The following is a 22,582-nucleotide window of genomic DNA, read 5'->3' as shown; positions in this document are numbered from 1 at the left end:
AGACTCCGGAAACAGAATAAACAACTAGCACCCCCCATTTACAAAAGTATATATATTTTTTAAGTTCTTTTGGTCAAAAAAGGTCTAAATTTTGGGAAGAAAGTCCACTTTTCACAGAATTGCCTCCCCCTTGGAAAAAAAGTCTAACTTTTTCAAAATCAGCACCCCCCTACAAAAAATCCTGGCTACGGGCCTCTCAGCACCCCAAAAAAATCCACCCTGTGCCTATCAGGCCTACTTGACCCCCTCAGTTAGTTTAGGCCGTAGGGCAGTCTTGTAACATTGGCTTAGGAAGCCTTTTCAGCATTTGCTGAAACTTGGAAAAAAAAATTGACGGGTCACCCTGGGGATGCTTGAGGGGGTTTCCCCCCTCAGAGTCAGAAAAGTTTGCAAAATATAGGTCACAAACACCCATTTTCCCTCTATTTTAACTTCACCTTGGATTTTTTTTTTGGAGGGGGCTGAAAGGTATTCTAGCCCCGTACCAAAATTATTGAGGGTACTGAGCCCCAAGCCCCCCCCAGTTCCTAAGCCTATGTTGTATTAAAGATTAGTAGGCCTACAGTTGCACCTTATTCGGTATTTGGTCCGCCATATTTACTTAAAAATTAATGATTATTTAATAAATTCAATTTAATGAAAATAGAAAATTGTGATAAGCCACCCCTGGTGGGTGAAATATCAAGAATACCGCCCTCGTGCGATTGACATAATTAATCGGGTGACTTCGGAAAATCAAAATATGGTGGTCACGAAGAAGGGAGGTAGATGATTTTATTATGTTCGCAGAGAAGTAGGTGATAATTCATTATTTAAGTGATTGGTATCTGTATAAATCTAGAATTATGTAGAGGAATATGTTTTTAGTCGTATCATATGTTTTATATTAGTGTGCTGCTTTGTAACTGTTATAGAAACATGGAATTATTTTGCAATAATATCGTAAGACGTAACGTAAGCTTACACATTTTATGCATGTTACGAATGCGTGATTGATTGCAGATTACATTTGATGAATGTCAAGGTTGCTGGTACGTTGTATACAGTAACAGTGTCAATGTATATTGTGTTGGTGTGAAGATTGACAACTTTGCATCAATACCCACTATCATGATAATTTTTAAATTTACTCGAGAACTCTCCTACCTCAACAAATTATAATCAAATTAGGCAATTCTTGGCCAAACTGGAACATGCGCATGCCATTGCGTCCATGTAGTGTACTAAGCGTGTACGCAGTGTAAGGCGCATGTATACTTTCTTCTGTACCACGCTATATTCGTGTGTGTTTATCGTGGAGCCACTAGCGTTCACAGTATTCCAGTTTGGCCAAGAATTACTTAATTTGATATTAGCTACGCATTCGATCGATCATGAATGAAGTATGTAGGTAACCCAGGCAAACCTTAGTTAACACATTTGCTAGTCAGCCAAATTCGCCGACAATGTCAATGCATTTTTACATAGAAATTTAAAACAAGTGCCCGAAGAAAGAAACCTACATAAATATGTTTTCTATACTTCACTTGACCCAAATATGTGATTTTTATGGTGATAAGTCACCCGACATGGAATTTTAGAGGATTTGGATAGCAGTTCCATTAAAAAAAGCTGCTATCATAATGAGACTTAAGATCTAGAAACACCCCCGAAATGCCGTTTTGGGGAATTTTGCTAGCTGAAACTTTTTGATGAAAGTCAATCTTTAACAAGATGTAACTTTGCTACGGAAAGTACTATGAAAAAATGGTTTTCAGTTTTGGCTTTGTTTACTCAAGGGCTTTAATTTGATATATGAAATGATGCAGTTTGATGGCAAATTTGAATTCACCTGGGATACCTAAAGTATGTTGTTGCTATCGTTTTTCATTAATTTTTGACATTTTTTGCAACAGATGTTATTTATCTGTTACTGTTGAAATTTGGAAAGCCATATTATAACATTTCTTTAAAAATAGATTAGTATTCATTTTCAATAAAATGTTAGCATTTACTGTCAGATATGTCCCCGTTTAATTTTGAGTCGAACAAGTGAGGTAAAGCAAAGAAAATTGGAATTTACTACTAGCGCCAATGCATGTTACTCCGGCGGTTGTAATACGGTACGATCCTCTGGCATGTGTGTGTTACGCACGCCGTGTACGTAGGGGTGTGTTGACATTGAATACGCGTTCGACTAATATTCTGTCGGTCCGTGTCACGTCACCTCCGGTTGATGATGCGACTCACGGTCGAGGAAAAACAAGTCCCTGATTCGATTTTTTGTTGATGATTTCTGTCATTGGTGTTATGTAAATTTCGATCGCAAATAGTCAAGGAATCAAACAACTGTTTCTAAGTCTTCAGAGTGGAAGAAACTTACTTGATTTACCGTTTATATACTGACAAACTTAAAATTAAATTCCATGGTCGAGTGTTGTTTTTTCCGAAATTGAAAGTCACTCTAGACTTGATCCACCAGTCCTTCAACTGCTTACGCACGGTCATCGGGTTGTGCTTGCAGGTGAGGACTGGTAACGATTGCGTTCGAAAAGTGTCGAGCGCACGCCCCCATGAATAATTAATTAGTTGTGATCACGTGGGTGTAATAACTTTTTATGAATGAATTTACTACTTAAATACGATGAATGGCAAACAAATAAACAAGATTTAAAAAAAACCAAATAAATAAAGTGTTTACTATTTTAACCGTATTTTAAATAATATCATTTCTATTTTATTGATTAAAAAATAAAGTTACTTTTAAATAACAAACCAAGCAAATCAATTCAGTATCCCATTTTAATAAATTTCACTACTTTTTCAACCCGGTTTCCAAGAGATTTTTTTAAAGTTTTAGTTATCACCTTTGGCTAGTTCTTTGCCTTTGCCGTACGGCAAGTGTATGAGTACTATGACTATGTATGAATATGATCACAGATCTTTTTATGGTCTGTGGACTGTGGTATGACTCAATTTTAAAGATTGAACAATATTTTGCATAGGTTTGCATGATTTTTCAAATAATTATTGCATAGCCCCTAAGGGGGTCAAAAAAAAAGCCATGCGATAGGGGTCATAAAAAATTTTACTCCAGTCACCGACATATATGTGACCACCCCTTCCGAAGCAAATGATATCCCCCTTAGAGTATACCGATTGTAAGTCATGTGGCCCATTTCACGGTTAGGCGCCACTTTTTGATTTTCAACGTATCTGGCCTGGTGTGTAAAAAATAATGGGGTTACAGAATTGACTGTTGGTGATTTTTCATTGTCTCTGTATAGCCTACCTCCACTAGCTTAATCGGCCTTTCTGCTTTTATCTTTCAGGGCGCATTAGGGGTCAGAAGTGGTCAAAACCACATTTTACTAGCAACCTAAAAAGAGACATTTATTTTCCAATGCTGTCACTTTTAACTATGTTGAGCCTACCAGCTGCTTTTGTTGTTTTTATGTAATGAACAAGTTGCACTATACAGCCATACATGAACAAAGTAGTAGTTGTCAGTTAAACTAGCATGAGAACCATTTAAATTTCTGAATTCGGATGTGACATTTTCCGTTCACATCTATGTACCTTATTCAATGTGGAATAGATCGACTAATACTTTACATGAATGGCAAACTAGTGTGTTTTAGTAAAGTTCAGAGTCTTGTTACTATTTGTTGAACAAATTACACTTGTTGCTCTTAATACGTAGATACAGTGATATTTTGAATTTTTGCCAACAAATTCCGTTCACAATTTTGTCACATCCGATTAATTTTCCAAATAGTATAATTTATTAACAAATAAGTGGCAGAATTTGTTCTCCTTGATTTTTAAAAATCTCCTGCTATAAGCTATCTAATGACACCATTTAATGAAAACTCCTTCATCAACTTAGCTTGCAGATGTCATTTCAAAGTTTCCGTTCACATGTGTCACATCCATGGTACCTGTCACATCCAAAATAGTTTCTTCAAAGAACTAAGACAGGAATGGGACTAGAATGCCAGTTTGAAGTTATTTCATTACAGGTTTGTGGGGGATCAAAAGGCACAATAAGTTTTTAATTCAGCATGCCTTCTTTAATTGTGACAGGAGATTCAAAAAGCTTCAATTTCCGTTCACATGTCACATCCTCAAAATTAGTAGTTTTTAGGCCAAAATACTTAAACAACATGATATTTGACTTTCTAAAATAGGTTTATTATTTCATACATGTCACATATGATTATTTCATGGCTTTGTTGATTGTCTTTAGGGGACAGTTTTGTATACAATTTACAGAAGCGGATGTGACATTTTCAATTGTGAACGGAATATTTCAGTATTATAAACATTTTGCTTGGCAAAAATATAAAGGGTCAGGAAAAACATTTTAGCATTGCTCAATTCAATAGAATCTATCAAAATATATGTGTTAGAAGTGCTTTAAAGCTTATATTTTGACAAGCAAACTGTTTATAATAATGAAATATTCTGTTCACAATTAAAAATGTCACATCCACCTCTATAAATTCTAAACAATGTTTTAAAATGAACACTAACACAGGTTAATATGTTTCAATATATCCCATTTAATTTACTGAGTGTGTGAAAACTCTTTGAATCATTATTTTCTGAAACATACTCTGCTTTACAATGTGTGGTTTCCGTTCACATTGACATCTGTCACATCCAAAATTGCACAAACATAAGAATCTTGAATTTGACCTGTGCTTTCAAACTGGCTGATATTATTTGTGAACATTACCCATATTATGACCATCAAAGCTGTGAAATATCAGAGTCATTCATTGATTATTAAAATTTTTGAGTAAACCTTTTCATGTCAATTTCCCTTTTTTACCACAAAAATTACATTAAAGTGGCCATAAATTTGTCATTACACAACAAAATTTGCCCAAATTTGGTCAGAAGAGAGCCTATGACATACTTGTTTATTTTAAATATCTATTATATATGTATTGGACAGTAAAAGTATAAATATTCACTACTCAATATTTATCAAATTTGTTAAAATATTACATAACATGAGATAATAAATTATAATTTTCTTCAAGAAGTAGAGAGATTTAAGCTGGGAAATGATATTTTTATGAAAATCTGGTCTTATGTGGAAAAGAAAACCCCAATTAAATGAAATTTAATCTATTTTGAAAATTTCAAGTTTTTTTCACCAAAAGTGGCGCCCAACCGTGAAATGGGCCATGTATAAATGTGCAGTTGGGAGTGGGCCTAGGACTACGGTGCGGGATTGGTAGTCAGTATAGTGTTACGGTCACAGTGTTGTAGTCACAATGTTACGCAACTTACGTCACACAACTAACGTGGCGTAACTAACGTTACGTTGCATCGTTAATTTACGCAACATAACTTGCGTTGCTTTGTGCAACTTACGTTGCGTAACTTACGTTTCATTGCGTTGTTAAGTTATGCAACGTAAGTTACGTTATGCAACGTAACTTACGTTATGCAACGTAACTTACGTTATGCAACGTAACTTACGTTATGCAACGTAACTTACGTTATGCAACGTAACTTACGTTATGCAACGTAACTTACGTTATGCAACGTAACTTACGTTGCGTTGTTAATTTATGCAACGTAACTTACGTTATGCAACGTAACTTACGTTGCGTAATTTACGTTGCATTGCGTTGTTAAGTTACCCAACGTAACTGACGTTGCGTTGTGCAACTTATGTTGCGTCGCGCAACTTCTGTTGCGCAACTTAGGTTGCGTAATGTAAGTTTTCACACAACTTACGTCACACAACTTACGCCACACAATGTTACGCAACTCACAGTGTTACGCAACTTACGTCACAATGTTACGCAACTTACGTCCTAATAACAGTAGGATAACAGTAGGTCCACGGCTTACATACATAACGATACGATGTGTGTATAATAGGCCCAGTCTTAGACTAATGTGTGTATGCGTAGACTACGGCGAGTATAATGCCTGCCCCTGACAGTACGGTACGATGCATGAGGGCCCAGCCATAGACTACGGTAACTTGTAATGCCTAAATGGTGAAATGTGTGCAAGGCCCAGCCGTCTTGGAAAAGGTTCAAAGGTAAACAGAATTACATGTACCGTACAGAGTCATGGTACTACTACTACTGCTAGGCCTAGCAGGACCAGTATTTTGTCATACATTCATGCAAAACATATCATTCTTCTAGGCCTACTCACATTTGAATACTTTGTGGCTAAGCCTAAGCCATAAAGCGCGAGGCCTAGTCATAATTTTGGGACTCCGTTTTTGGATCGAGTCTTTGTCTTGTAAAATTGAGACTTGGAGATCCAACCCATGATTTGGCATGAAGACATGAACTTACCTTTTGTAACATGAAGAATACTATCCATTCGATTTCAAGTGCAGTGCAGCGTCTGATGTAGGAGCCGTGCAGTTGCACCGCACAGTTCTCGGTGAGGCAAGTTACAATGTATTGACAGGTTGGCACTAAACTTTCACAGCGGGATTGACAGTCGTGCAGTGACAAGCATACTAGTTCACCACGTAAACTTATGGCTCAAAATTCGGACCGCTCGCCAATAACAGATAGTATCAGTTTGTGAATGAGGACATCGTATAAGTTCCTTGTACTAAAGCATACTCAGATTCAGACATGACAAACACTGGGACATCGTAATGGTAATTTAAATTTGTAAACCAGCACCATCACGATCACACTGTTCATGCTAATGCTATTCCCGGTGCTATTCATTCATTGTAGGCCTATTCATGGTTTGATTTAATATGACATGAAGACCTGGGCGGGTTCAAGAACATGACAACATTCTGCTCTTCGTGCAGCATATTTGTCAATTATGCATGTCTGAATCTGATGTACATGATTGATGCCATACTCAGGATACTATCTATCATGCCATGGTATGCAATCATCATGATCATTCATGCATTCATGACCATCACGACAATGATTTTTTTTGTCTGTCTTGAGACCGTGCATGACTGAGCTTTCTGTAGTACTTACATGCTTAGGTGCCTAGCCTGCACTGACCAATGAATAACATACAAATCACTTGGTGTGTGTACAATCCGTATAGTTGAATTTATCAGGCTGCTTGTTGACAGTGCACATCCAATTCATGAATTGTAAACTAGAAAATGCCGATCGCCGTCTACATGGCACAAAAATGCCTCCTATTTTGCTCTAAAAGAACCCATGACTTCAGATAAACGGTCTAAAAGATAACAAGCAACGTCACCTTCAACTTCTCCAGCCAAAGTTTCACCATTGACAATCAGGTTTGAAATTAAACATATTTTGTTGTTTTTTCTATGCACTTTCACACAGACAAGCTGATGGCATCTCTCTGCTCTGATTTCACAAAAAAATTCAATTTCATGAATAATCATGTAATCATCTCTTTTACAAGCCCTTACTGGCCGTGCACAACAAGTATTGCACAGGCGCCAACGATAATACTGCTGATGAGACTGACTAGTTTCTATTGAGCTACTGCGCATGCACCCCGGAATTCCGTCGTGAAAACAATAAAATACAAAAGAAATTTCTCGACACTTTTTTGCATGTTTCGTTCTCAGGCCCCGAACGAGAAACGGCCATTTTATTCCGCCATTTTGAATTGTTTCGAGGTCGGGGCCAAGGGACTCAGGCTAAAGTCACTCCAGCAACATCGCTATGTAGCCTCCTTCACAGCCAGTTTCTGTTGTTCATAACAAACCGTGAGCCACATGCAGTTTGGGCCAGAGACTAGAGATAGCCCGGATGTTGGACCGACAGAATTGCCATCGTAATAATAAAACGCCGGTTCCAGCAGTTTATTCAAAATTTCGGATTTTGACTATAGCACCTGAAGTCTTGATTTTTGCAGAGAATCTTTGTTTACTAAAGTACATTACAATCGTGCAAAAACCTGAATTTAAAAATTTTTTGAGGGCGTTCTCCTCAGCAAGTGTTATAATATGGCTTTAAATAATGAGTCATCGTAGTAGGCCCTTCACAATTGATTTGTAGTTTCCTGTTTCATGGTTGAAAACAAGGGATGCAGCGACTTTTAATTATTAATTATCTATTATTTTCTTTATTTTAAAACAAGTGGTCGCCAGCTACATCAACCCGTTTCGACAAGAGACAAGCATTTAATTATTTTACAACTATGTTTGATTTTATACATAAGTAATGGTAGGCCTATAGTTATGTTCTTTGTAAATTCATCATTATAGTTGATATGATCAAAGTCAGAAAGTAGCAAATGGGAGTCATTAAAAGTTATTTTAAAAGAGAAAATCCAAAATATTTATAAATAAAATAATTAAATATTTTGCAATTCTCTTATTTGGACGCGGGCGGGAAACAGGAAACTAAGAATCAATTGTAAAGGGCCTTACATGTATGAGATCTTTATTGCCTATTTTGACAATGTTTGAAGAGTTCAACATTTTGTTGGAAGTGCAATTTTATTTTTTAGCAACATTTTTGGTACATTTACCGAATAGGGTGCAACTTGCTAGACTACTTGAGTCCTCGTTTATGGAGTTAGGTTTAGGGTTGGGGTAGGGCAGTCTTGTAATAAGTATAAGAGTACCGTAGTAGTAGTAGCTAGAGTTGCACCCTATTCGGCTATCGCTCCACATTTTTAATGTGATTGCCTGTTCAGGCTATTGTGATCGGCTGTGTTTACTTCTGAACTTCCATTGCATTACACCAGGCTGCGACAAATCGCCTGTCCAATAGCCCGGGGCAATCACATTTTTTGTCGGGCAATTAAAACTCTGAAGAGCTGTGCCCAATCGGGCAAGTCTAAATTTAAACCAATTAAAGCTTGATGATTTAAAATGGAGTATTTTGGGTTAATTTCGGGCAACCAATTTTTGGATATTGCCTGCCCGATCGGGCAAGCTAAAAAATAAAATTTGTCGCGGCCTGCATTACACCGTGTCATGCTTCAGCGAATGCGACTAGATTTCAAATGCAACAGTCTCCATGCCTCAAATGTGAAGCACATCAGTGAGCAAAATTGTGGCTAGACTTCTGGAGCAAACCCTCATGCTGGTCTGCAGGGGTAGCGCTAGAACTAAACACTCCGGTGGCCGCAGGGACCCCCGAACTTGCAGAAAATTAAAAAGTAGGGGGTCCGGAGTAGAGTTTGGCGAGTCCAAGTTGCACAAATGCAGCATAAATAGTATGTCTGCAATAGCGCTAGGTTGAAAAACTGGGGGTCTGCAGGGACCCCTGAACTCGCAGTAAATTTAAAAACAGGGGGTCCAAACTCTATTTTGGTGTCGCAGATTGTTAGAAAGATTGTACATCATGCATGTGATCATGACTCATAATAATGCCCGGGTTACAGGCTCCCTCACTATGACTTCTCCGAACAGAAGTATGAGGAACATAGGACATGTAGGATAGACCGGTGGAGGACATCAGAAACCAAAATATAAGTACCGTTTTTCCTCGAATAGTCGCCCCCCTCAAATAAACGCCCCCCATCACATTTTTCAACCAAGATGTTTCAAAAATGCCGATATTTCCATGCTATCTTGTGTAGTAAGCTTACCAAGCTGCTCACATGGTCGATAAATGTGGCGTAATTAAGCTGATCGTGATCAGGTCCTAGTTTAAATCCTCCAGTCCTCGATACTCACGCACGGCCATGATTAGCCGCCATTCTAACAGTTGCCGTCCTATTCAGTATATTGTTGAGACAATTATTTCTTTTGCCCATAGGCATAGTGCCTTGGCCTCCATACATACATACATGTAGTTGTAATTCTGTGGGTTTTTTTATTGCAACGATCAAGAGATTTTTATTCCTGATGCAAAATTTGGTGAAAGTTTGATGCTAATTATAGCATTTTTGGACAGTATGGCATACGATCCTTGATCTAATTTACTTGTTTCTATTCTTTTGCATGTTTAATAATAATATCGCTATCAAAATGAAATGTGTCAATCATGTGTTGAATCTGCAGGAATTAAGGGCAGTCGCAATTGATATTGGATTTGGAGTAAGAATATCTGCTTAACCCCATGAGAACTACCTGCCGATTGGCCAAAAAGAAGTTTTCATTATCTATTGGCCCAATCAGCAACATTGTTAGAATAATTTCACCACGCAAAAAAATTGGGGTGAATTATTTGCAAAGCTCCATTCTGATTGGTGATTAAAATGAAGATATCATGTAATTAACTAATCAGAGGCATGGCAGGTAGTGCTCAGGGGGTTAAATACCTTTCTGAAATTGGTGCAATCAGGTGCATTGCATGAAATTGAGCTAGATCCGAGTGGGGTACTTCATTTCTTCATGTGCAGAGGGATAAAATACCCCAGAAATGTATACTTATTTTTTATTTCTATTCAAAACTACAGTAAATTTACCCAATTTTTGCAAATTTGGCTAAAAACAACCAAAAAAAAATGGATTTGGGGAGAAAGTTTACCCATCACCAACCTGTTTTATCAGCAGGGACTGCCTTTTGAGGAGAGCAAGAGCAATCACTCTCTAGTCTCTACTGTTCCGGACTTTAAATATAATATAAGATCTGATTTTTAGCTCTCCTTTATACATGTAGGTGTCCATTTTCCCCGGTGGGGTCACTCCCTGGCATGGGGGGACGCGTAGGACCGTTACCACAAATTACCCCCTTTCGCAGTCGATTTCAAGGACAAATCATGACATTTTACCCCCTTTTTTACTCCAAAACAAGAACAAAATGGTACTCTGAAACACCCCTATTTTTCAGATTCCGAGGACACATTTGCAAATTTGACCCTATTTCAACATTTCAAGGACGAGGCTTTTATTTATGAATATTTTTTTTTTTCAGTAATTAACAGGGCATCACAGAATTCAAGTAGTACCCCTTGCATATAAATCGGAGATACATAGTGGTGGTTGTTGAAATACAAATATTTCTGTGACACCCTGTATAAATTAATACAGTGCTAACCTGTTTGATGTTCATGACAACTGGATACCCCAGATATTGATCACGGGATGAGTACAAAGTAGGAAACCAAATTTATTCCTGTGATTTATCTGGCCAGCTATCCACGGGATCGGGAGAAAATAATAAGAACCCTTTTTTCAATTTTGCGGACAAAAAAAAAACAAACCCTATTTTTCCAATTTCATGGACAATTTTGTCTGTGGACAAGCCCTAAAAATGACCCCTTTTTCCGTGATTTTGGTAACGATCGTGCGGTCAGTATTGCAAGTTGGGTGACCCCACTGGGCCATTTTCTTCTTACATTCTATTGTAAATGGTCTAAACAGCTCTCCTTGAAGGCTCCAGAAGTTGCTTTCCTGCAAATTCCAATTTAAGACAGTCCCTGTTTTATGAAAATTGCATACCGACAGTACCGGTAATTATTAAACTCATTGCTTCTTGAGGGTTCGCTGTCTTCTTTTTAAATTCTTTGAGTTTCATTTCTGGGTGATTGTATTTTCTCTGGGTCCTCCTTGGACAGCTTGCTAAATTCTAGCTTGAATCTACTTGTACAATGTAGGGCATGTGGTATACATATGTATGTTGCTGACAGGCCTACAATTGGTGTACATTGTACATGTATCTATACTTTCAAGAATATTATCAGAATGAGGTATTCACACAAAGCATGTTTTGCACAATGTATACGTACACATTAGCAGCACCTACATACATTGTATGTACACAAGCTAAACTTGACTTTGTATATGACTGAAGATTTTTGATGTTATTTTAACTGGCGATTTTACAAATTGTTTAAATTTCAAAAGTATGGGACATATAAAACATATTATTTAAATCTTTTGCAGCGTATGATAAGCACGTAGCATATGATAGCTACATGAAGTACTTACCATATTATAATGAGGATGTTAAAGAAATCAGTCAAATCACACCGCTAGCTAGTAAACATGTTTTATGTGTTGAAACACATGACATCACACACTGGTGACAGCCAGGGCTGTCAACTCTCACGCATTGGCCGTGAGTCTCACGCATTGGGTCACTTTCTCACGGTCTCACGCCAAGGTAGTATAATCTCACGCCTAGGTAGTAAACCTCACACAAAAAGCTGGAAAATGAGTAAAATCTCACGCATCGTCATGAATAATTTGCTGCTCCTACCCCCCAGTGTTCAATGAACACGTATCGTAGGAATATTCACACCAATCACATACCATGTTGCTCTTTAGTACATGACAGCATATTGAATGCTGCTGTGTCCACTGCATGGTCAAAGACGCGTTCAAAGATGTAAAAAATCGCCAGAAGTAGATTGGTGCAGCCATCATCCACTACGATAAATATTGGAGCTGCCTATCCTCTACCACATGATAGAGGGTAGTAAAAACAAAAATTGCTAATTATTGTTTATTCTCATTCAATAAAAAAATATTCTAATTTATTTACTATTTATGTGACCTCATACCTAGCAAAAAGTTCATTATACCTCAGTGAATAAAACTTGTTTACAACTTCAGTTGCGCATACTGTGATCTTGTGCGAGTTGAACACTAAGCATATATACATGTATATGCCTACAACATACTTCAGGTAAAATATCTAATTCTCGATCATGAGAGCCAACTGGGTATGCAGTAAGCACAGATATTTGCGTTGAGCGTACTACGCAAAACCACACGCTTACGGAGCAAGCACATCTTTTGAGAATTAACCAATCACGGTCTTAGGTCGCGCGATCGTGTTGTTGCATGAAAAATGCGCTGATGCAACAATACGTAGAAGGCACGGCCTCTCATGATCGAGAATTAGATATTTTACCTATTTGTCATACACCTACAATGCGCTGTGGATTTTTATATGCATGCCTTAACAAGCATGTTTGATGACGACATGGCCACTGTCGTCGATCACCTCATAGACCACACCCAGAAACCAATGAAATTTAGCGCTTATTTACAAATATTTGTTATTTTTGTCCAGAACTACAGCTCTCAAGCAAATATGCCACCCATTCCAGAGTTACTACCAGAAGGCCAGCCTGTGCAGATCGTCGCGGCCACAGGTGACCATTCCTTTGAGCTAAATGAAGAATTATTAGAGAAGATCTTGCTGGACCAGAAAGTGTGCAACAAGAAGATCTGCATAGTGTCGGTAGCCGGGGCATTCCGTAAAGGGAAGTCCTTCCTTCTGGATTTCTTACTCCGATACTTAAATACACAGGTAAGAATTCTTAGGGAAGATTTTGCTAGACCGGAAGGTCAGCAACAAGAAGATCTGCATGGTGTCAGTAGCTGGGAGGGCATTTCGTGAAGGGATGTCCTTCCTTCAATATTTCTTACTCCAATATACATCTAGGTATTAGGGGACAGATTAAAGTGACTGCTTTTTATGATATACTGCGCCAATAAAGTATCCTTACACTTGGAAAAATAATCACAATTTCCAAACTGAACAATATTGGGGTAAATTTGTTTTTTAATAGATGCACTATCTGATCCTGCACATTTTGACACCACATTGGATCCAATGTGACTTCAAGTTAAGCAAAGTTACAAGCATTTGATTAGATGAAGGGCCCGTTTTAAAAGTGACAAACTGGCCTACTCAAAACTCCACAGACTAGAAATCTGGTTTGAGAGTGGTGAATGGCTAATTTATGCGCTTGGCTTTAATTTTAAACAAAAGGAACAAAAGAAAACTGAAACAAAAGAACTGACAAATAAAATGTTATGAAAAGTACAGAGAAGTAAAAACTGAAATAAAAACTGCTTAAATAACGCTTCATTGAAGCAACTGTGTTGTCTCGTGCTTGTTGGAATCTTTTTTGCGCCTTGTATAGGCCAGTTTGTCACTTTTAAAACTGGACCTTCATCTATTCAATTGCTTATAACTTTACTTCTTGAGGTCACATTGGATTCAATGTGGTATCATAATGTGCAGGACTAGATAGTGCATCTATTAAAAAAACAAATTTACCCCAATATTGTTCAGTTTTGAAATTGTGATTATTTTTCCAACTGTAAGGAACTAAGGACACTTTATTGGCGCAGTACATTTGCAGGGTTGCCAAAAGATTTCAGCCCGAATCGCGGGTCAAATAATCGAAAAGTCGCCCAATTTTTCTCTTAACCATTGGTTTCTATGGGGCAGGAAACTAGCGGAAGTCGCGGGAGCCAATGTTGAAAAGTCGCCCAATTTTTTTCTTAACCATTGGTTTCTATGGGACCGGAAATTGTCAAAAGTCGCGGGAAAAATCTTCAAAAGTCGCCCAATTGGGCTACCAAATCGCGGGTTTGGCAACCCTGTATATTTGTTGAATGGAAGTGACAAGGAAGGTATTTCACACAAAAATGGAGTAAATTAATTAAGTCCTGGACTGATCCCAGATACCAGGACAAAAAAAATACAATTTACAGTACTGCATTTGTTGTACAGAATGTTAAAAATGTTAAGTGCCAATTTTTACAAGAATCTTTCTTTATTAATTGGTTATGCAGATTCTTGTCAAATTTCTAACATGGGGGTGGACTGACTTGGCAAAAATAAAGTATTTTAATTTCTAGAAGGTAAATTTTCTTTTCAATTTCTAACTTTAGTGAGCAAATTGTTTCCCATCCTATATGAAATTTGATCCCCAAATTAGATGTTACTGTATACGCCGATATTTTCGCGGGAATATATTTTCACGGTTTCATGTATCATTGACAATTTCACGGGTTGTTAAATTCAAGCGGTTGTGGATATCTCCTCAATAGGAGCTTAATTATCATGTTTTCGCCGGGTTTTATTTTCACGGATGCCTCTTGATCAGCGAAATCCGCGAAAATTAAACCACCGCGAAAATTTCAGCGTATACAGTACATAATTTACATTTTTGTGACTTCTTTCCTATTTTTTTTTCAAAGCTAATTTAAGCTTCTTCACAAAGCATTTGTATTCAAAAATTCTTGCAATTTCAAATGGCGACAGATCTTTGCCAGAACTTTGTCAACCTGGCAATTGATGTGTTTCCCCTTCCTTAGAAGAAATTGTCACCTGGTATTTTTATGCTGTAGGCCTACTTTGGTTTTTAGTTTGTAAGCGCCTTGAGACCCTCTGGGTTAAGGGTGCTATATAAGAGCATGTTATTATTATTGTATGGGGGATCCAAACTCATCGCCAAAATCATTGAGTAATTGACCTGTTGATATGTGTTAGGACATGCACACACTATACATGTTCAAAGTTTGTACATGTATGTACATGTATTAGCCTGCCCACATACATGTAGAGTATACATTATGTGACCCGCTCTGACGAAATCCGCCATAAGTAGCACTCAGCCATTTCAAAGATACGGCAAGTCAAAGTTGGGAAAGGGGTGAAAAACCTTGCAGATTTTGTTTTTCAGTTTTTGTTTACTTTTTAAACCTACCATTGAAAACAAAATATTCTTTAATGTCTAAAGCACCCAAATCTAGCATTTTCTGAGCCAAATCAAGTCCTTAAACATGTTATTTTACAACTTTAAAGCCATTTTTCTTGCATTTGCCTTTTCTTTATGTGTCGCTTCCCCCCTTCCTGTTGAAAGACCGTAGAATGAGGACCACATGTCCCAGGAACATAATTTTGGTATCAAATGAACGCTGAAGACCATATAAATGATAATATCAAAAACTCAATTTTCAAAATTAGTGACTTATGTCTGGTTTTGTGGGAGCAGGTCACATATATGTGAGTGAATCAAATGGTTGGATGTAATATGAGAGGAAGTTATACACATGTCACTTGTATGACCCACCCTATGACCCCCGGGAGTGGTGAGTCACTTTACATAGGTGCGTCGGATTTAACTATACCATGACCCACATGTGCGTCTAAACAATGACTGACATTTGCCGACAATGACTGAGCCCCTGGTCAAAATTGTGACGCACATGTTAAGGATTATGACTGTCCTCATGACGCAAATTTGACTCACCATTTTAGGCATTTAGGTATTTTGACTGACACTGATGCGCCTAACCATTGACGCACCTAGGTAAAGTGACTGACACTGACGCACCCCTCGGGTATGTTGTGACGCACATATTGAGTAAATGACCGTACCCTGCGTCACTAATTGGTTGGTAAATGACCCAACCATGACGCACATCCCCCGGGGGTCCTAGGGTGGGTCATACAAGTGACATGTGTATTACACATAAGTGACCATCAACGCAGGTTGTCAGTCAGATGTCCTTTGGCAGTGGCATTACTGTAGACAGGCCCGTACGCAGGGGGGGGTGCGGGGGGTGCGACCGCACCTCCCCAAATTTGCAAAAGTATACAAAAGTCCCAAATTTTGAGAATTTGCGGCGCAGTGAGCCAAAAAATCAGGTTTTTACGCATTTTTGGTCAAAAAGGTCCAAATTTGGGGAAGAAAGTCCACTTTTCACAAAATTGCCCCCCCTGGTAAAAAAAGTCCACTATTTCAAAATCAGCACCCCCAAAAAAATCCTGCGTGACGGGCCTGACTGTACATATGCCAAATTTAGAATAACATGTCAATTGACAACTTTATATAAGACCAGGATTTTGTGGTTTTCATAATGTGAATCTCAGCAATGCATGCTATGGTAAACAAATTGTATTATACTATGAGGAATGAAAGTGACACCATGTCCTCTCTGCATTTTTGGAGAAATTTATAATTTGGTATCAAAATAATCCTGAAAGCATTGGGAATATTTCCTGTGCTGTGCATTAATCTTTGAATTATAATTACAGGGTTTTCAAATTAAATTAAAAGGTATGGGTAATTGGATTTAGTTAGAACTATGTTTGCTATCAGGGGTCTTTTTCTTCAAAGCCACAAAGTCCTGTCTGTATAACTTGACATTCGTTCACTATTTTTTTAGGAAAATGGAAACAGTGTGAAGGAATTTAAATGTTTTCTTATAAAAACAAATTTATGGATACAGTGTGTAGGTTGGAGATCACTGTCTCAACTCAATTTTGATCTAAAAACACAGGAAAGTTTTTTGGAAATAATTCAACAATATGCCCTTCACACCCTAATGTGATTACATAAATTGTGATCAATGCAATATTATTAAAGCACACAGTCATACTGATTATGTAAGACACCCACATCAATCCCACTGGGATTTTATATAAGGCTAAAAAATAATGCCATGTCTCAAAGCCCATGCCCGTTTCTAAAATGAATGCAGAATGAGGTTTTTTTTTTTAAAGATTTTTATTTTTTTAAAGATTTTTTTGTAACAAAATTTTGAATTAAGATGTCATATTCGAGTGTTCTAAAGTACACAGCATGAAATTGTGGTTGATTTACACTTTATTGTTCAAAGTACAAGTATCAATTGTTTTATACCTATACATTGGGTCGATCCTTCACAACATTGCGAGTATCAAATCAACATCAAAAGTAACTTTTCTTCCAAATTTGTCTCAGAATTTCATGATTTTACAGCAAAAAACTATTAAAAAAATGAATAATTTGAGACATAACATTTTTTTTAGCCTAATGCTGCTTGAATTGGCTCAAGGAACAAATTATTTTATTATTGGCCCATACCCCGTTTAGACTAGGGAAAAGTCGCAATGCCGGGATTCCCCAGCAGGGGTAGTGCTAGCACAAAGTGCTCCAGAGTCCGCAGGGAACCCCGAACTTGCTGAAAATCTGAAAGTCAGAGTTGCCCAATGCAGCATAAATAGTATGTCTGCGGTAGCACTAGATAGAAACGCTGGGGTTCTGCAGGAATCCTTGAACTCGCAGAAAATTTAAAAATAGGGGATCCTAACTTATTTTGGTGAGTCCGGGACCCCAAAATGCAGCCTAGCACAACCTCTGTTCCCCAGTCAAACTGAGGATAGCTGCACACTGGTATTTAGGTATGGGCCCAAGACAGGAAATATTCATTACCAATGATTGATGAGATTACAGAATTTGTGATGTAATATTTTACATCATTCCATCCTGACTAAATGCATTCATGACTATATTTTATTCGCTTATAATTGGCAAAAAAACCAACAATCTTTGACTCGTAACACCTTGTCTTGATACATATTTAGAATGGCGTGCACGCAGTTGGGTGTGACACTTATTGGACATTGCGTAATGTGTGGAATGACTGGAATTGACACGAGTATGCATAAATGTGTTCATTCCATTTGAAATTCATACTCCCCCATGGAAGATATCTTCCACAGGATTTTAAATGGAATATTAGGGGCTGTGCAATAATTATCAGCCCCGAACGGCTCGCCAAAAACCGCTTGCCCCCCCCTCTCGGCCCGCCAAAAATCACAAGCCTTTATAGAGCGTTTTATTAAAAAGGTGCCCGTGAATGCGTGTCCCCCCTCTCGGCTTGCCAAAAATTGCTTGCCAGAAATTTCTTGCCCCCCCCAATTTTACCCTCCCCCAGGGCTCGTAATTATTGCACAGCCCCTTAGCCCAATATATGCCATCATGGAACTTGCCCATTGCATCAGCATTAGTCTGTCTATTGTGATGTGATACCGCTGGTCCATGATTGGGGGTGAGGGCGCTATGACATTGAAGTGATCACTGATCAATGCCAAAACTACATACGTATTGGTTAATTTAATTATTATGTGTGCATGTGCATGATTGCAGTGCTCCTTATATTTTTTCATAACAATAAATTGCTCATGTAATCAATCTTTGTTTGAAAAAAGTTAACTGCTTGCAAATTTAAGCATGAAACCATTTACTTATTTTGCAGCATTTATGTAAAATTTTACTCAGAATTGAAACTTACCAACTGGAGTGGGAATGAGAATATCATTTACTCTTAAGGGATGGGGTATGAACGTTTGGACAGTATTTATTTTGGGACATTAGAGCACATCAGACATATCGAATTGCATTCTGAATACAAAGAATGTCCTTCTGATATCAAATAATTTTGATTTTTGAAATTCGCAATTTAATACACATTTTATGGCAAATCATTAAAATTGATATTTTGATATTTAACAGTACTCGAAGTAAACTTTATAAATCTGATGATTTATACTTAAAGTGTATGTAGGTGGGATGAAAACCCGACGGATTGAAAATTTTGACCTTTCGTATCGAAGATATGGATTTTTTTCCAAAAACACCAAAAAAAATTAGGTCTTTTTGGGAAAAAATCCATATCTGCAATATGAAAGGTCAAAATTTTCAATTGACCGTCAGCTTTTCGTCCCTGCTACATACACTTCAAGAATATATCATTAGATTTATATAATTTACTTCGAGGACTGTTATATATCAAAAATTTGAAATATATCAAATTTTTATAATTTGTCATAAAATTTGTATTATATTGTGATTTTCAAAAAATGAAAATTATTTGATATCAGAAAGACATGCTTCGTATTCAGAATGCAATTCGATAGGTCTGAGGTGCTCTCATGTCCCATAAAAAATACTGTCGAAACGCAATAAACGCTCATTTTAAAGATCCCTTAAACTGATAAAATGTGATTCTGTAAATAATGACTAGCCATGTAGCTATATTGAGGACTCAGTGTTCGAAATAAGCACTTATCCTCTTGTCCTCTTGTCCAAAAATCACTGGGGACAACCATATTGAGCTATGTACTTATCCCCTGGACAACCACTATATTTTACCTCCAAAAGTATGACACATTTTGGGGACAACCAAAATGTAGTGAGGACAAGCAGAATTTATGCTTTAGTTATCCTCAGGATAACCTCCACATTTTCCTTATTTCGGACACTGATTGAGGTCATTATAATTAGTATGGTAGACATTAAAGGTCTGTTCATACTATGCAGCAATTGCTTTGCGGTGTGGTGCGTTGCTGATATATCGATTACTATTTGCCGCAACTCACCGCATTTTGAAGTTAAAATATGTATTTAACTTTATTGCGATACTGCAATGCATTATTTTGCAGTATGATGCAAGTAATTGTGGCGTAGTATGAACAGACCTTTAGTCTGTTACTAATTTCCTCAAAGTAGGCTATTCCAGTTGAAATCAATACCCCCCCTGAAGGACTGACCGTAATCACAGGGAGTGTGAATTTCAAATGGGGTTACCTGAATGCTTGACTCAATTTGAAATCTACCCGGGGGGGGTACTGAAGTTTGGTTTTGGTAGGGACGTGCCGCTGAGATTTTGGAAGTAGACCCATAAATATACCAATTTTTCAAGAAATTTGGACCCATTGATATACCAAAAGTCAAAATTTTCGGTCGAATTTACCAAAAATTGTCTTAGTTTTTACAAATTTTTCCAAAATTTTGGGAAAATTTTGACAATTTTAGCTAGATTAAGGAAAAATTGAGCTGTTTTCGAAAAAAATTGAGAAAATTTTGAAAAAGGACCCATTCATATACCAAAAAAAACATAAAAAAAGGGGTCATTGATATACCAGAAGGCTGAAAATGCTACCCATGTTTTATGCACGCCCCCGTATGGTCATTTGTAGTTGTACTGAGTACCCCCCCCCGGGAAATCTACACCCCTGTGTGGGAGATTAAGATGATGTCTTCTAAACAGGGGTGTATGGATTTTAACTTGACTTTAAGTTGACTTGCAAAATTTTAAATGGAATGTCCAATTTTTAAGTTGACTTGAAAAATTTCAAATGGAATGTCCAATTTTTATGTTGACTTGCAAAATTTTAAATGGAATGTGCAACTTTTAAGTTGATTTGCAAAATTTGATTTGTGAGGGCTACTTGACAGTGTGCAAACTGTACATTGTGTTCGCATGGTACGTAACGTGCAGATGAAATAATAATAACCCTACTTTTGACATTTGTCTGCTTTATATCGCGAAAGCTGAGTGCAAGAAACCCCTATCTGCAATAGCTGCCAAGTGTCATAGTTTTAGGTATGTGTACAATATAGAATGTAGAAATTGTCAAATGTCCATAGGGCAGCTATTGCAGATAGGGCTTTCTTGTGCTATATTGGTTGACTCATTCAAGCTTTCATTATTACTTTCATTTTAGTGTTAGTAAGTAGATTTAAGTGCACAAAAAGTGAAGCAACATTTTTAACATTTTTGTGTTTTCAAATTTAAAAAAAATCAATCACCGATATAAACATAATGTAAACTTACATTGTACTAGAAAAAGGAATTTTAAGTGTTGCATCTGGCCTTTAGTTTGTCATGTAGCTATATAAATTATAAAGTTTTGCAACAAAAAAAAGTTATATTTTTACAAGCCGACGTCAAACGTCGGCTTGTGCTGTCTCTTCTCAATTCTTCTTCTTCTTCTTCTTCTTTCTTCTTTCTTTCTTTCTTCTGGCAACCGCAATCAACTGCATGTAGCTCCGCAAGGGATTGACAGATTTCAACCAAAGTTGACCCAAATGACCACTGGGCTAGGCCAAACCTTCCATTTGACTTTGACCTCGCTGTGACCTTTGACCTAGCTATATGGTCAAAAATGTGATTTCACAAAAAATGCTACTCCTTCCACAAATTACATGTGATGATGACATGGTTAAGTCATGTGACTCAACTTTAGTCAGTGTCTATAGGGTGGTCACAGATAAGGGGTCAAAGGTCATTAAGGGGTCTTTTCCGGTCTGAAAGCTAAAAATATTCAAAAAATCACTGTCTTTACAAATTATATAGCAGAGAGTCGCCATTAGCACACATGCATTGCTACTAGCCAGGGTCTTTAGGATGCCTACAGTTTTGGGGTCAAAGGTCATTAAGGGGTTACTTCCGGTCAAAAAGCAAAAAGTTCAAAAAAAATTTATCTCAAAATGTAAACAGACCAGAGTAATATAACCATCATACATGAATTAGTGTTACCTGATGTATGCATGGTATTTTTATTTTGGGGGTCAAAGGTCATTAAGGGGTCACTTCCTGTTTTTAGCTAAATAACTTTAAGAATTTTTATCTCAACAACTAAACATAGTAGAATTTTTAAATTAAAATTGGAACAATGCATTTTGTAGGTGTACGTAAGGTTTTTTTTTTCATTGAGGTCAAAGGTCATTAAGGGGGTCAAAAGGTCAATCAAAAATTTTCAAAAAATCAAAATCCATGTATAAGTTCCGATTAAGCTGAAATTCACCAGGAATATTTCTTATGACATCCTAAGCACAATGCAAGAGCAGTTGACCCCATCCGTGACCCAGGGGTCAAGTTATAGGGTTCAAATTGCGGCTTGTATTCAGCGTCTGTTGACTCTAGTTTATTTTGTTTTCAATATTTATTACACTTACTATGAGCAAGTAGGAATTTTTGGAAACATACCACTCTGTGTGCATGATGCAATTAATGCAACATGTGCATTGGGACCATCTTGGGTACATGTACACTGAGCAGGGAAGGGAAATATATACATGTACGGCTATAGCCAAAATATCAAATTCTCGATCATGAGAGGATGTACACTGCATCAGCGTACTTTTCATAGAATAACACGATCGCGTGACCTGCATGACCGAACCTTGACCTTGCCTAGCAACAACTGTGTGATTGGTCAATTCTCAGAAGCTGTGTTTGCGCCGTAAGCACTGGTCTTTGCGTAGTATGCTCGGCGCAAATAACAGTGCGTACCCAAGTTGGCTCTCATGATCGAGAATTTATTATTTTGGCTATAATCAGGAATCTAAAATCGTTTGAAATGTTTATGAAGTACTTACTAAAGTCTGCACAAAAAGA

General features: G+C 37.4%; 1 protein-coding gene across 1 annotated transcript in view; it reads left to right on the top strand.

Moving 5' to 3' along the window:
• The first annotated feature begins 706 nt into the window (after nt 1-706).
• Nucleotides 707-22,582, top strand: part of LOC140138915 (atlastin-1-like) — a 53,019-nt gene continuing 31,143 nt past the window's right edge. The window contains exons 1-2 of the mRNA XM_072160697.1: nt 707-793; nt 12,903-13,142. Coding sequence (XP_072016798.1) covers nt 12,924-13,142 — 219 coding nt within the window. The 5' untranslated portion in view covers nt 707-793; nt 12,903-12,923. The remainder of the gene's footprint in view (nt 794-12,902; nt 13,143-22,582) is intronic.

The sequence above is a fragment of the Amphiura filiformis genome, chromosome 18 (assembly GCF_039555335.1).
Source record: "Amphiura filiformis chromosome 18, Afil_fr2py, whole genome shotgun sequence".
Taxonomy (NCBI): Eukaryota; Metazoa; Echinodermata; class Ophiuroidea; order Amphilepidida; family Amphiuridae; genus Amphiura; species Amphiura filiformis.
Note: the sequence above shows the minus strand (reverse complement) of the source record. Positions and strands in the feature narration are given on the sequence as shown.